General features: G+C 40.7%; 1 protein-coding gene across 1 annotated transcript in view; it reads left to right on the top strand.

The window, feature by feature from the left end:
- LOC147002413 (uncharacterized) overlaps positions 1–16,750 on the top strand; it is a 37,299-nt gene that overhangs the window by 12,110 nt on the left and 8,439 nt on the right. The window contains 1 exon segment of the mRNA XM_085843912.1: positions 15,864–15,924. Within this exon segment, the coding sequence (XP_085700038.1) occupies positions 15,874–15,924 (51 nt within the window). The 5' untranslated portion in view covers positions 15,864–15,873.

Below are 16,750 nucleotides of genomic sequence, written 5' to 3'. Positions count from 1 at the left end.
TGGTTTTATGTGAAGTTCCTTGATCCACTTAGACTTGACCTTAGTACAAGGAGATAGGAATGGATCGATTCGCATTCTTCTACATGTTAACAACCAGTTGTGCCAGCACCATTTGTTGAAAATGCTGTCTTTCTTCCACTGGATGTTTTTAGCTCCCTTGTCGAAGATCAAGTGACCATAGGTGTGTGGGTTCATTTCTGGGTCTTCAATTCTATTCCATTGGTCTATTTGTCTGTCACTATACCAGTACCATGCAGTTTTTATCACAATTGCTCTGTAGTAGAGCTTTAGGTCCGGCATGGTGATTCCACCAGAGGTTCTTTTATCCTTGAGAAGAGTTTTTGCTATCCTAGGTTTTTTGTTATTCCAGATGAATTTGCAGATTGCACTTTCTAATTCGTTGAAGAATTGATTTGGGATTTTGATGGGGATTGCATTGAATCTGTAGATTGCTTTTGGCAAGATAGCCATTTTTACAATGTTGATCCTGCCAATCCATGAGCATGGGAGATCTTTCCATCTTCTGAGATCTTCTATAATTTCTTTCTTCAGAGACTTGAAGTTTTTATTATACAGATCTTTCACTTCCTTAGTTAGAGTCACGCCAAGATATTTTATATTATTTGTGACTATTGAGAAGGGTGTTGTTTCCCTAATTTCTTTCTCAGCCTGTTTATTCTTTGTGTAGAGAAAGGCCATTGATTTGTTTGAGTTAATTTTATATCCAGCTACTTCACCGAAGCTGTTTATCAGGCTTAGGAGTTCTCTGGTGGAATTTTTAGGGTCACTTATATATACTATCATATCATCTGCAAAAAGTGATATTTTGACTTCATCTTTTCCAATTTGTATCCCTTTGATCTCCTTTTGTTGTCGAATTGCTCTGGCTAGGACTTCAAGTACAATGTTGAATAGGTATGGAGAAAGTGGACAGCCTTGTCTAGTCCCTGATTTTAGAGGGATTGCTTCAAGCTTCTGACCATTTACTTTGATGTTGGCTACTGGTTTGCTGTAGATTGCTTTTATCATGTTTAGGTATGGGCCTTGAATTCCTGATCTTTCCAAGACTTTTATCATGAATGGGTGTTGGATCTTGTCAAATGCTTTTTCCGCATCTAAGGAGATGACCATGTGGTTTTTGTCTTTGAGTTTGTTTATATACTGGATTACGTTGATGGATTTCCGTATATTGAACCATCCCTGCATCCCTGGGATGAAACCTACTTGGTCAGGATGGATGATTGTTTTGATGTGTTCTTGGATTCGGTTAGCAAGAACTTTATTGAGGATTTTTGCATCAATATTCATAAGGGATATTGGTCTGAAGTTTTCTATCTTTGTTGGGTCTTTTTGTGGTTTAGGTATCAGAGTAATTGTGGCTTCATAGAATGAGTTGGGTAGAGTACCTTCTGTTTCTATTTTGTGGAATAGTTTGTGAAGAACTGGGATTAGATCTTCTTTGAAGGTCTGATAGAACTCTGCACTAAACCCATCTGGTCCTGGGCTTTTTTTAGTTGGGAGACTATTAATGACTGCTTCTATTTCTTTGGGGGATATAGGGCTGTTTAGATCATTAACCTGATCTTGATTCAACTTTGGTACCTGGTATCTGTCTAGGAACTTCTCCATTTCATCCAGGTTCTCCAGTTTTGTTGAGTATAGCCTTTGGTAGAAGGATCTGATGGTGTTTTGGATGTCTTCAGGATCTGTTGTTATGTCTCCTTTTTCATTTCTGATTTTGTTAATTAGGATGCTTTCCCTGTGCCCTCTAGTGAGTCTGGCTAAGGGTTTATCTATCTTGTTGATTTTCTCAAAGAACCAGCTCCTTGATTGGTTGATTCTTTGAATAGTTTTTCTTGTTTCCACTTGGTTGATTTCACCCCTGAGTTTGATTATTTCCTGCCGTCTACTCCTCTTGGGTGAATTTGCTTCCTTTTGTTCTAGTGCTTTTAGGTGTGTTGTCAAGCTGCTAATGTGTGCTCTCTCTAGTTTCCTTTTGGAGGCACTCAGAGCTATGAGTTTTCCTCTTAAAAATGCTTTCATTGCGTCCCATAAGTTTGGGTATGTTGTGGCTTCATTTTCATTGAACTCTAAAAAGTCCTTAATTTCTTTCTTTATTCCTTCCTTGACCAAGGTATCATTGAGAAGAGTGTTGTTCAGTTTCCACGTGAAGGTTGGCTTTCTATTATTTATTTTGTTATTGAAGATCAGCCTTAGTCCATGGTGATCTGATAGGATGCATGGGACAATTTCAATATTTTTATATCTGTTGAGGCCTGTTTTGTGACCAATTATGTGGTCAATTTTGGAGAAGGTACCATGAGGTGCTGAGAAGAAGGTATATCCTTTTGTTTTAGGATAGAATGTTCTGTAGATATCTGCCAGATCCATTTGATTCATAATTTCTCTTAGTTTCACTGTGTCCCTGTTTAGTTTCTGTTTCCATGATCTGTCCATTGGTGAAAGTGGTGTGTTGAAGTCTCCCACTATTATTGTATGAGGTGCAATGTGTGCTTTGAGATTTACTAAAGTTTCTTTAATGAATGTGGCTGCCTTTGTATTTGGAGCATAGATATTCCGGATTGATAGTTCCTCTTGGAGGATTTTACCTTTGATGAGTATGAAGTGTCCCTCCCTGTCTTTTTTAATGACTTTGGGTTGGAAGTCAATCTTATCAGATATTAGAATGGCTACTCCAGCTTGTTTCTTCATGCCATTTGCTTGGAGAATTGTTTTCCAGCCTTTCATTCTGAGGTAGTGTCTATCCTTTTCTCTGAGATGAGTTTCCTGTAAGCAGCAAAATGTTGGGTCTTGTTTGTGTAGCCAGTTTGTTAGTCTATGTCTTTTTATCGGGGAGTTGAGTCCATTGATATTAAGAGATATTAAGGAAAAGAAATTGGTGTTTCCTGTTATTTTTGATGTTAAAGTTGGCATTTTGTTCTTGTGGCTGTCTTCTTTTAGGTTTGTTGAGGGATTACCTTCTTGTTGTTTCTAGGGCGTGGTTCCTGTCCTTGTATTGGTTTTTTTCTGTTATTATCCTTTGAAGGGCTGGATTCGTGGAGAGATAATGTGTGAATTTGGTTTTGTCGTGGAATACTTTGGTTTCTCCATCTATGTTAATTGAGAGTTTGGCTGGGTATAGTAGCCTGGGCTGGAATTTGTGTTCTTTTAGTGTCTGTATAACATCTGTCCAGGATCTTCTGGCTTTCATAGTCTCTGGTGAAAAGTCTGGTGTAATTCTGATAGGCTTGCCTTTATATGTTACTTGGCCTTTTTCTCTTACTGCTTTTAGTATTCTATCTTTATTTAGAGCATTTGTTGCTCTGATTATTATGTGTCGGGAGGTATTTCTTTTCTGATCCAGTCTATTTGGAGTTCTGTAGGCTTCTTGTATGTTCATGGGCATCTCTTTCTTTAGATTTGGGAAGTTTTCTTCTATAATTTTGTTGAAGATGTTTGCTGGTCCTTTGAGTTGAAAATCTTCATTCTCATCCACTCCTATTATCCGTAGGTTTGGTCTTCTCATTATGTCCTGTATTTCTTGGATGTTTTGAGTTAGGATCTTTTTGCATTTTCCATTTTCCTTGATTGTTGTGCCGATGTTCTCTATGGAATCTTCTGCACCTGAGATTCTCTCTTCCATCTCTTGTATTCTGTTGCTGATGCTCGTATCTATGGTTCCAGATTTCTTTCCTAGGGTTTCTATCTCCAGTGTTGCCTCATTTTGGGTTTTCTTTATTGTGTCTACTTCCCTTTTTAGGTCTAGTATGGTTTTGTTCATTTCCATCATCTGTTTGGATGTGTTTTCCTGTTTTTCTGTAAGGACTTCTACCTGTTTGATTATGTTATCCTGTTTTTCTTTAAGGATTTGTAACTCTTTAGCAGTGTTCTCCTGCAATTCTTTAAGGGATTTTTGTGCTTCCTCTTTATTGTCTTCTTCCTTTTTAGCAGTGTTTTCCTGCATTTCTTTAAGTGTGTTATTAACGTCCTTCTTGAAGTCCTCTATCATCATCAGGAGATATGCTTTTAAATCCGTGTCTAGCTTTTCCGGTGTGTTGGGGTGCCCTGGACTGGGTGAAGTGGGGGTGCTGGGTTCTGATGATGGTGAGTGGTCTTGGTTTCTGTTAGTAAGATTATTACGTTTACCTTTCGCCATCTGGTAATCTCTGGGGTTAGTTGTTATCGTTGTCACTATTTAAAGATTGGAGCAGAAGCTGTGTTCCACTCACCAGCAGTCTCTAAATCCTGCGGCGGGGGTCGTGGGTAGCTGACGGTACCCCGGTGCTGGTCCAGCCGGAAGAGGCCTGTGGTCCTACTCAGGCCGTTTTTCTGCTTCCCTAACTAATGCAGTCTCAGGTCCCGCGCAATTGGATTGGAGCAGAAGCTGTGCTCCACTCACCAGAAGTCTTAAGATCCTGTGGCGGGTGTTGTGGGCAGTTGGCGAGTGTCAGCAGACCCTGCGCCCCAGCTGCTCAGGTGCTTTTCTGACCGGAAGAGGGTTGTGGCCCTATGTAGGCCGGATTTCTCTCTCCCCAACCAGAGCAGTCTCAGGTCCCGCGTGATTGGACTGGAGCAGAAGCTGTGTTCCACTCACCAGCAGTCCCAAAATCCTGCGGCGGGGGTCGTGGGTAGCTGGCGGGTGTCAGGCAACCCTGCGCTCCCGCTACCCCGGTGCTGATCTGGCCGGATGAGGCCTGTGGCCCTACTCAGGCCGGTTTCTGCTTCCCTAACTAATGCAGTCTCAGATCCCGCGCAATTGGATTGGAGCAGAAGCTGTGCTCCACTCACCAGAAGTCTTAAGATCCTGTGGCGGGTGTTGTGGGCAGTTGGCGAGTGTCAGCAGACCCTGCGCCCCAGCTGCTCAGGTGCTTTTCTGACCGGAAGAGGGTTGTGGCCCTATGTAGGCCGGATTTCTCTCTCCCCAACCAGAGCAGTCTCAGGTCCCGCGTGATTGGACTGGAGCAGAAGCTGTGTTCCACTCACCAGCAGTCCCAAAATCCTGCGGCGGGGGTCGTGGGTAGCTGGCGGGTGTCAGGCAACCCTGCGCTCCCGCTACCCTGGCGCTGATCCGGCCGGGTGAGGCCTGTGGCCCTACTCAGGCCAGTTTCTGCTTCCCTAACTAATGCAGTCTCAGGTCCCGCGCAATTGGATTGGAGCAGAAGCTGTGTTCCACTCACCAGCAGTCCCAAAATCCTGCGGCGGGGGTCGTGGGTAGCTGGCGGGTGTCAGGCAACCCTGCGCTCCCGCTACCCCGGCGCTGATCCAGCCGGATGAGGCCTGTGGTCCTACTCAGGCCGGTTTCTGCTTCCCTAACTAATGCAGTCTCAGGTCCCGCGCAATTGGATTGGAGCAGAAGCTGTGCTCCACTCACCAGAAGTCTTAAGATCCTGTGGCGGGTGTTGTGGGCAGTTGGCGAGTGTCAGCAGACCCTGCGCCCCAGCTGCTCAGGTGCTTTTCTGACCGGAAGAGGGTTGTGGCCCTATGTAGGCCGGATTTCTCTCTCCCCCTGAGTTAATTTTATATCCAGCTACTGCACTGAAGCTGTTTATCAGGTTTAGGAGTTCTCTGGTGGAATTTTTAGGGTCACTTATATATACTATCATATCAATGCAAATAGTGATATTTTGGCTTCTTCCTTTCCAATTTGTATCCCCTTGATGTCCTTTTGTTGTTGAATTGCTCTGGCTAGGACTTCAAGTACTATATTGAATAGGTAGGGAGAAAATGGGCAGCCTTGTCTAATCCCTGATTTTAGTGGGATTGCTTCGAGTTTCTCTCCTTTTAGTTTGATGTTGACTACTGGTTTGCTGTAGATTGCTTTTATCATGTTTAGGTATGGGCCTTGAATTCCTGATCTTCCCAAGACTTGTATCATGATGGGGTGTTGGATTTTATGAGTTGATAACATGGTTTTTTTCTTTCAGTTTATTTAAACAGTAGATTATATTGACAGTCCCTGCATCTCTGGGATGAAGCCTACTTGATCATGGTGGATGATCTTTTTGATATGTTATTAAATTTTATTTGCAACTATGTTATTGAGTATTTTTTCATCTATGATCATGAGGGAAATTGGTCTGGAATCCTCTTTGTGGATTCTTTTTGGAATATTTGTGTACTTTAGGTATCAGGGTGACTCTGGCCTCATAAAATGAATTGGGCAGTATTCCATTTGTTTATATTTTGTGGAATAATTTGAATAGTATTGGTGTTAGCTCCTTTTTTAAAATGACTGGTAAAGTTCTGCTGTAAAACTGTTTGGACCCGGGCTTTTTATGGTTTGGAGAATTTGAATGACTGCTTCTATTTTCTTAAAGGGTATAGTCCTATTTAAATTGTTTATATGATCTTGATTTAACTTTGGTAAATGGTATCAATTGAGAAAACTATCCATTTCTTTTAGTATACAGATATACAGGTTTTGTGGTATACAGGTTTTAAAACTATGACCTGATTATTCTTTGGATTTCCTCAGTGTCTGTTATGTCCTCCTTTTATTTTTGATTTTGTTAATTTGGACACTATTTCTATGTATTTTAGTTAGTGTGGATAAGGGTTTGTCCATTTTGCTAATTTTCTCAAAGAACAAACTTTTTGTTTCTTTGATTCTTTATTATGTTCTCTTTATCTCTACTTTATTTTAGTCCTCAGTTTGATTTTTTTTCAGTGTCTTCTTTTTGGATGTGCTTATTTCTTTGTTCTATAGCTTTTAGATAGTGCTATGAAGTTGCCTCCTAGTACTGTTTTCGTTTTGTCTCATAAGTTTGGGTGTGTTGTACAATTATTTTATTTGAATTCTAGGAAGTATTTAAGTTTTCTTTATTACTTTCTTGATACAGTATTTATCAAGAAGAGAGTTGTTAAGTTTCCATGAGTTTGTAGAGTTTTTGTTATTTCTGTTGTTGAAATTCAGCAATTCATCTTTAATCTCTGGGTGGTCTGACGGGATGCAGGGGTTATTTCAATTTTCTTATATCTACTGAGACTTGCTTTTTGACTGAGTATGTACCCAATACTTCTTGGAGAATGTTCGGGTGAAATGTTTTGTAGTTGTATTAAGTCCATTTGGTTTGTAACATGTGTTAGCTCCAGTGTTTCTCTGTTTACTTTTTATCCAGAAGACTTTTTGGTTGGTGAGAGTTGCGTATTTAAGTCTTTCAGTGTGCGAGGGTCAATGTTTCATTTAAGCTTGATTATGTGAGTGCCATTGCATTTGGAACATAGATGGTCAGACTTAAGATGTCAACTTGGTGTATTTTTCTTTTGATGACTATGAAATGTCCTTCCCATTCTCTTGATTAATTTTGGTTTGAGGTCTATTTTGTTAGATATAGAATGGCTATAGCAGTTTCATTCTTAGATCCATTTGATTGGAAAATCTTTTTCTAATCTTTTTCACTGAGGTAATGTCTATCTTTGATGTTGAGGTATGTTTCGTATATACAGCAGAAGGATGGATCCTGTTTTCACATTTATTATGTTAGTCTGTCATTTTTATTGGAAAACTGAGGCTATTTATCTTCAGAGATATCAGTGACAAATGGTTATTAATTTCAGTTGTTTTGTCGTTGTTGTTGTTGTTGTGTGTGTGCAGGGGGGTGGGGGTGGGGGGGGGAGAGAGAGAGAGAGAGAGAGAGTTCTTTTACTTTAGTTTTGTTGGTGTAAGATTATTTTTTGCTAGTTTTTTCATGGGTATCATTAGCCTTCTTGGTTCAGAGTTTTCCTTCTGACTCCTGTAGGCCTGGATTTGTGGATATTGTTAAATTTGACTATACTGTGGAATATCTTATTTTCTCCATCTATGGTGATTGAAAGTTTTGTTGAGTATAGTCACCTTGGCTGGCATCTGTGGTCTCTTTAGTTTATAGTACCTTTGTCCAAGATTTTCTAGTTTTTAAAGTCTCAGTTGAAAAATTGGGTGTAATTTTAATAGGTCTATCTGTATATGTTACTTGGTCTTTTTCCCTTACAGCTTTTAATATTCTTTCTTTGTTATCTATATTTACTGCTTTGGTTTTCATGTGGTGAGGAGACTTTATTTTCTGGTTCAGTCTATTTGTTGCTCTGTATGCTTCTTATGAATGTTAGGTCACTCTTTCTTTAGGTTAGGAAAGTTTTCTTCCATGAGTTTATTGAAATATTTTCTGGACTTTTGAGCTAGTATTCTTCTCCTTCCTGTATTCCTGTTATTCTTAGGTTTATACTTCTCATGGTGTCCCAGATATTCTGGATATTTGTGGCATGAGTTTTTAGATTTAACATATTCTTTGACTGATGTATCTATTTTTTAAAAATTTTTAATATTTTTTTTATTACGTATTTTCCTCAATTACATTTCCAATGCTATCCCAAAAGTCCCCCATACCCTCCCCCCCCCCCCACTTCCCTACCCACCCATTCCCAATTTTTTGGCCCTGGCGTTCCCCTGTACTGGGGCATATAAAGTTTGTGTGTCCAATGGGCCTCTCTTTCCAGTGATGGCCGACTAGGTCATCTTTTGATACATATGCAGCTAGAGTCAAGAGCTCCGGGGTACTGGTTAGTTCATAATGTTGTTCCACCTATAGGGTTGCAGATCCCTTTAGCTCCTTGGGTACTTTCTCTAGCTCCTCCATTGGGAGCCCTGTGATCCATCCAATAGCTGACTGTGAGCATCCACTTCTGTGTTTGCTAGGCCCCGGCATAGTCTCACTTGAGACAGCTATATCTGGGTCCTTTCAGCAAAATCTTGCTAGTGTATGCAATGGTGTCAGCGTTTGGAAGCTGATTATGGGGTGGATCCCTGGATATGGCAGTCTCTAGATGGTCCATCCTTTCGTCACAGCTCCAAACTTTGTCTCTATAACTCCTTCCATGGGTGTTTTGTTCCCAATTCTAAGAAGGAGCAAAGTGTCCACACTTTGGTCTTCGTTCTTCTTGAGTTTCATGTGTTTAGCAAATTGTATCTTATATCTTGGGTATTCTAAGTTTCTGGGCTAATATCCACTTATCAGTGACATATGGGTGTGAGTTCTTTTGTGATTGGGTTACCTCACTCGGGATGATGCCCTCCAGGTCCATCCATTTGCCTAGGAATTTCATAAATTCACTCTTTTTGATAGCTGAGTAGTACTCCTTTGTGTAAATGTACCATATTTTCTGTATCCATTCCTCTGTTGAGGGGCATCTGGGTTTTTTCCAGCTTCTGGCTATTATAAATAAGGCTGCTATGAACATAGTGGAGCATGTGTCCTTCTTACCAGTTGGAACATCTTCTGGATATATGCCCAGGAGAAGTATTGTGGGATCCTCCGGTAGTACCATGTCCAATTTTCTGAGGAACCGCCAGACTGATTTCCAGAGTGGTTGTACAAGCCTGCAATCCCACCAACAATGGAGGAGTGTTCCTCTTTCTCCACATCCTCGCCAGCATCTGCTGTCACCTGAATTTTTGATCTTAGCCATTCTGACTGGTGTGAGGTGGAATCTCAGGGTTGTTTTGATTTGCATTTCCCTGATGATTAAGGATGTTGAACATTTTTTCAGGTGCTTCTCTGCCATTCGGTATTCCTCAGGTGAGAATTCTTTGTTCAGTTCTGAGCCCCATTTTTTCATGGGGTTATTTGATTTTCTGGAGTCCACCTTCTTGAGTTCTTTATATATATTGGATATTAGTCCCCTATCTGATTTAGGATAGGTAAAGATCCTTTCCCAATCTGTTGGTGGTCTTTTTGTCTTATTGACGGTGTCTTTTGCCTTGCAGAAGCTTTGCAGTTTCATGAGGTCCCATTTGTCAATTCTCGATCTTACAGAGCAAGCCATTGCTGTTCTATTCAGGAATTTTCCCCCTGTGCCCATATCTTCAAGGCTTTTCCCCACTTTCTCTTCTATAAGTTTCAGTGTCTCTGTTTTTATGTGAAGCTCCTCAATACCTGTATGCTGTTTGTGATGCTTACGTCTGTTCTTGTTCACTCATCTAGATTTTCCATTTCTAGAATTCTCTCAGTTCGAGCAGAAATCCCTGCACATATGGGCTATCTCCAACCACTGCCTGTTCTACCTCTCCTTTCCAGCCAAGAAATAAATATTTGAGTGACCTGGTGGGGGGTGGGGGGAAGAATTGTCTCAGTTCATGTTTCTATTTTGGTTCTACACTGATATTATTTCTATTTTCTTGTCTTAAACACTTTTATTTGTATCAATAAACTGTTGTTTTTTCTTGGCTTTCTTTAAGGGATTTGTTTTTTCAAGTATTTCTATCATCCTCATAAAGTTCGTTTTAAAGTATTTTTCTTTTACTTCTGCTGTGTTGGAATACTCAGGGCTTTCTGTAGTAGGAACCAGGGTCTGATGGTGACATATGGCTCTGGCTGCAGTTGATTGTTTTATTATGTTGGCTTTTAGGCATCTGAGTTGGGCATAATTATAGATTTAGGTACTGATTTTTGGGCTTGTCTTTGTTGGATGGTGTTTTATCCTCTGTTTTTTGGTTTCTCTCTGGTCTTCTCACCTATGCGACTGGCAGTTGAGTACGGTTCTTGACTTAAGTGGGAAACAGGAGTTCTGGAGGCCTGTATGGTTTCTGATCCAGCAGGGAGTCTCTGCATGAGTTGTAGTCTGAACTTTTTGTAGCTGGTGTGGTTTGTGTTTCAGCAGTGAGCTTCCACCCTAGTTGAGGGCTGGCATGGAGTGAGGAGGAAGGAAGGGGCACTGGGTATAGGGTGAGAAGCCTACATGGTCTTCTGGCAGGTGTGGTCTGTAGTTAGTCAGGGAGGTGTTTGTCTGAGGGATCCAAGAGAGTAAAGGAGATCTGCAAGCAGGCAGCCTATGTCATTTAATTTCTATAGACTTAGAAATCTATTGTTGGGTAATATTGGTCAAGATCATAATTTTCATGACTGAGTTTCTTTAGGTCTTTTGATTAAAACTTGACTATATTTTTGTGCTTTTGTTCTTGTATTTTTTCTCTTGATCTCTTCATTCATTCACAAATATTGTACACATTCTTCATTGTTGTGAGTCTGTAGTAAATATAGATGTCATTTTGTCAATATGTGTATTATTTCTTTATAACCCTATTGAGCATTCTGTTTTCTACTATACATGGAGCTTTGAAATCAGCTTTCCTGTTATGAATTGTTGGGAATTGTCTTTGGATTGTATTAAATTTATGCTATAAACTGACCATCCTTAACATCTTAATAATGATGCTATTCATAAAATATTCCCAAGGATCATTTATAAACTTCTTTATATATTTAGGTTTATTGTTGTTGTTAAACTGTGAAAGAATTTTAGTCTGTTGGATAAAAAGGACTAAATATTTGGGAAAATTACACACCATGTATTCTTCTTGGGGGTGACATGAGTTCAGATCTCAACACCTGAATTAAGAGGCTCATAATCACCCGCTACTCCCAGATCCAGGGATTCTGACATCCTTTTCTCTGATGTGTCTCCAATTTAAACATGGAAGACATTCTTTCACATGTGTAAACATACATATAAAAATGTGGATAAACTTGTTTTCATAGTTTTATGACTTATAAAGCAATTAGAGCAAATCAAGTTTCATTAGATGTACAATGCCAAGATATACTATGTCTATTTGATCCTTTCCTTTATCATGAGACAAATAGATACTTTTAATAGTCAAAACTATTTTCTACAATGTTCAAACATCAGATGGTTTCCAGAAAATCACTCCAATTTTGGTGGAACAGCCCTTCTCACCTAATCCATTTTCTAATATTACCATAGTAAATTAAGGCATTGGAGTGCAGCCGGGCATGGTGGCGCACACCTTTAATCCCAGCACGCGGGAGGCAGAGGCAGGCGGATTTCTGAGTTCGAGGCCAGCCTGGTCTACAAAGTGAGTTCCAGGATAGCCAGGGCTACACAGAGAAACCCTGTCTCGAAAAACCAAAAAAAAAAAAAAAAAAAAAAAAAAAAAAAGAGGCATTGGAGTACACAGCATAAGTACTGACCAGTGATTTCTTTGATTTTGATGTTGTAATTCTTGGTTAAGGAGCTGTATTTGTTGATATGTCTTTGTGTCTCCTTTTATCAGTGTTGTCATGTATGGTGTGTAATAGTATCAATTATGCATGCATTCATATTGTTTCTTCACTGGAAAATGATGTGCCACCACCTATTGTATTCTGAACATTGACTCTATTAAATTATGAGTTCCTTGAGATTGTTCCCTGGAGAAACAGTTTTAGTTTTTTATCTTAATGCATCATTCTTCTTATTTCTTGACATTTATTTTTTCCAGTTGTTGCTATTGTTTGGATTTATTCTACTTAAGTGATTGATATGGTTAATATATTGTTTTGGTTTTAAAACTGTTTTTTATATTATTGTCTCTGTGTCCTAGTTATTCAGCTGTGAATATGACAGAGCCTAGTGTCATCAGTTGAGAGCATGCTCTGATGAGAATGGCTGGTTGCTATGTCTTTGAGAAATTTTGTTAATTAATGATTGATGTGGGAAGGTTTTTTTCACTGAGGGTGGTAATACCCTAAGCAAGTGTGCCTGGGCTGCATCAGAGTGCTGGCTGAGCATGAGACAGTAACCAAGCAAGTGAGACAGCCAGGAGACAATATTTACCCAATAGGTTTTGCCCTCAGTTTCTAGCTTGAGTTTCTATGCTAAGCACCTACAGTGATCGATTGTGATCTGCCAGTATCAGCCAAACAAACACATTTATTTCCTAGGCTGTTTTGGGGTAGAGGATTTAATCACAGCATTCTAGAAGCACATTAGAAGAAGAAAAAAAAAAAACAATATCCCAAAAGTTATTTTGTTGCCTCAAAGAACCTGGGGATATTGTCTTTTGGATGAATGTAGAAGATAGCAGTGCATTAGATGTCAAAAGTCATCAAAAGTTGGACACAAAACTTAATCAGCTGTTCTTATAGGACCTGGATGAGGGGGCTATTGAGAGTCATGCAGCAGGTTGATGTCATAGAATCTCAATGGGAAATAGACTCCATGAAAAATTAAACTAAAGGTCTTTTCTGTGATGTTTTGGTTCAAATCCATTCTTATCTGCCAATGCTCTGCAAAATCGAGTGGAAAAATAGGTTGATTTCTTAGAAGAAACATTGATTCTGTTGAATAGTTATTATTGATGACTCATGCAGGTCTTCAGCAAGAAAGAACAAGTAGAACAGAAGGGAACAAAAAGTCTGATTTGTAGAAAAAAAACACCACTAGGTAGTTTCAGATGGCTGTCAAGTACTAAAACAAAGGCAGACACATTCAAAGAAGATAGCACTGCTCTTTATAAGAAAGGACCCTTCCTCTGCATTGCACTGGAAGCTTAGGAATGTGCCCTACTGGTAAGTCACCATTGAGCTAAGCCTTGAATTTATGGAAGGAGCAAGCAAAGTGATTCCTAGTCCCAGAAAGCAACTTCATACAGAACCTGCTCCAACTGTGGTCCAAGTGTGGCAGTGTTATTCCCAACCTAGAAACCAAACTTGACAAGATCACATTTTATCCTGGTTCTGGAAATAAGAAAGTTGCAAAATTTAAAGGTCATATGTGGGGTATTGGACTATGCACAGACAGGCTGGTCTCCAGTCTGGTCTCCAGTCGAGCTGAGAAGCTGAACCTCGGGACCTGGTGGTCATAATTTACATACATGGGATGGAAGGAGTTCTCTCATGTCTCCTGGAACTCTGGCTCCTGTCTAAGTTACTCCCCCCCCCCAGCCCCCACAAGAGAAGCATGGCTACCTGTCATGTAGGCAATGTCCCAAGCTTCTGACCTTCAGGCTAAACTCCTCCCCAGTTACCTAGCAACAGAAAAGACAGCAGCTCACTTTAAAAGGGGCTGTTTGGCCCCTCCTTGCTCTCTCATTCCTTTGTTCTCTTACCTCTCACTTCTCTTACTCCTCTCTTCTCTCCATCTTTCCCTTTCGCCTCACCTCGCCTCTCCTCTTCTCCCCTCCCCTCCCTTTCCCTCCCCTCTCCTCCCCTCCTCTCACCTTCTTACTCTTAATCTCTTTCTCTCTAGCCTTTCCTCTCTCTCTCTCTTTCTACCTTCTCTTTTTCTCCCTGCCTTTCTACAATAAAGCTCTAAAACCATAGACAGTCTCTGCTCATCAAGATCTGCTGCACTCACACTCGCCTGTGTGGGAACCTCTCTTCCCTCTTCCCTCTCTCCTATAACCCCGGGGCTACAAGGTGTGGCCCCAGGGCCCCCAGGTTGGGCTGCCCCTTGTCGACCCCCCGTCGAGTGGGTCAGAGGCTTGGATGCCCACCCGGGGCTGAGTGGAAAGTGTCTGGCAGCCTTCCCGAGTCCACCTGTCCAGAGCATAGGTGGAACTCTGGCTGGACGTGGGTCTTCCCTCCCCCCTCTTCTCCTAGGCCCCTTTTTAGTTCCCACAGTCATAGATTTCTCCTCTGTTGTTTCAGTCCAGCCCTGTCGCACTCACCTGTTTGGCAGAGTCAGAGCCTCAGTGAGAACAATGTAAGAGCTCATTGCATGAAGCTTTGAATATGAAATGTGATTTCCATCTTGAGATTGCAAGATGTTGAAATACCTAATCTGTAAGATTTCTGCCATGCAGAGCTGCCGTGTATAGGGAGTGCAAGTAGTATGAAGAGTTAGAGATAGACAGATACAGAGAGAGATAGAGACAGAGTCTGAGATGAGAAGTTGAAGAGAGACAGACAGAGATGAGAAGTTGCTGAGAGAGAAAGAGATAGACACAGGCAGACAGACATACTGACAGTCAGAAATGAGAAGTTGCAAGGATAGAGTCACTTAAACCATTTGAAACGGAATCCCCCATGAGTCTGAGACAAGCTACAAGATTTGGTATTTGTCCTGCAGGGTTTCATTCTTGTTTTGGTCCAATCTTACATCACTGTGTGCTCTTCTGTTTTCAAATGGGAAAGTGTATTCTGTGTCATTACATGTTGCAAAGATATAATTTGTTTTCTGATTATACAAGATCCCACAGTCAAGAGATTGCTTTGAGTGACAGAAGAGACTTTGGGTATTTGAATAGTGTTGGGGCTGTTATAGATTGTAAAGATCATTTAATTTAAACACATTTCTTCTTGGGATGTCTATAAACCTTAGTGAAAAGTAGTAAATTGAATGAAAAACATCCCAGATAGAATTATGTATTTGAATACTTGTCTAGTTGTCTTTTATTGGTGGCTTTCTTTGGGGTTGTTATGGAATTGTTAGTAGGAAGAACATTTCTGGAGGAAGTTTCTCTTTGGGGATGGGATTTGAGTCTCTATTGCCTCATTCCATTTCCAGTTCAAGGATTCTACTTTGTTGTAGTTGAAACTGATCAGCTAGCTTCCTTCTTATGTTGCTGTGTCTTCACCACCATTAGAGACTCTATTGGTAAATAAGATACAGTAGAAACATTGTTGCTAAGCTATTTTGCTAACCAGATATTTTAAATATTTTGTTATTTTTGGTTTTGTTTTAGAAGACAAGGCTTCTTTGTGTAGCCCCGGCTGTTCTGAAACTAGCTTTTAAGACCAGGCTGTTACTTCTACTGCCTCCCAAGTCCTGATTCTACCTCCCGAGTATTAGCATTAGAGTTGAGGACCAGCACACCTGACTTTTTTTTTGTATTACTGGGTAGTGGGCCTAGAATATAGGTTTTTATAGGATTCAAGCATATGGTGTTGTGCTGACCTTCACCTATATCTTGACTTTTGAACTTTAGCAGAAGTTATCATTCTGTCTCCCAGGATGACATGTGTTTATGACATTAATAATATCTGAGAATCCTAAGAAAGTACATTTTTCTTACCTGTTGTATGCTTTGATTTTTTTAAATGAATGTGTGCCTTTTGCCTGTATGCATGGATGTTCACCATATGTTGTATGTCTGGTGTTTACAGTAGTCAGAAGATGGCCTCAGCACCTCTGATCTTGGAGTTATTGAGAGTTGCGAGCCCCCATGTAAGTACTGATAATTGAACCCATCTTCTCAATAAGCCCAGCAAGAGCTCTTAATTCCTGAGCCCTTGCTCTTGCCCTTTGTTTTTGATGATTTACATATACATTGTTTACATTTTCATCTGTCCATGTCTAGTGATTTAAACATACATTCTCTTTTACTAAGATCCTAATCTTACAGTTTAAACTGTGACACTTCCGGTTTCTGAGAGATGAATACAGAACTGGAGTGGATGCATAATTCTTCATAAGAACTTCAGTGAGGGCCTTCCTGTTTCCATTTGCACCCAGAAGTGTTTCTGTGCCATAGGGCTCCATATCCAAATAGGGCCAGGAGAGAGCTAGCCTCCCAGGAGTATGGACAAGCCTATGAGCACAGGTAAAACTACCACTGCTGCTCAGAGGGACCCTACCAGAATCCTCAGGACACAGGAACTGAGGAACAGCCTGAGACAGGAGCCTTCTGGTTTCCAACTGTGCGCTGGAGCTGACCCTGTGCTACAGTGCTACATATACAAATACCACAAGAAAAGAGTTGGTCTCCCAGGAGAGCCAACACACTGGAGAGCACAGGTAAGGAATTTTGTTCAAATTCCTGGCCCAAGAGGGACTCTCCCAGAGCCATCAGGACACAGGAACCAAGGAACAGCTAGGGACAGAATCCTTCTAGTTTCTGTCTGCACCCCAGAGCTGACCTTGTACCACCACAGCTCCTCATACCCAAATTCTTCCAGAGAGAATTGATCTCCCAGAAATACTGACAGAGAAGCTTGCAAAAGGGAGAAGCCACAGTCAGAGACAGCAAGACCAGCTAACACCAGAGATAACC

This window comes from Mus caroli, unplaced genomic scaffold (assembly GCF_978045245.1).
Source record: "Mus caroli unplaced genomic scaffold, Mus_caroli_1 scaffold_10, whole genome shotgun sequence".
In the NCBI taxonomy this organism is placed as follows: Eukaryota; Metazoa; Chordata; class Mammalia; order Rodentia; family Muridae; genus Mus; species Mus caroli.
The sequence above is the reverse complement of the archived record's forward strand: the minus strand, read 5'-3'. Positions and strand labels throughout refer to the sequence as shown.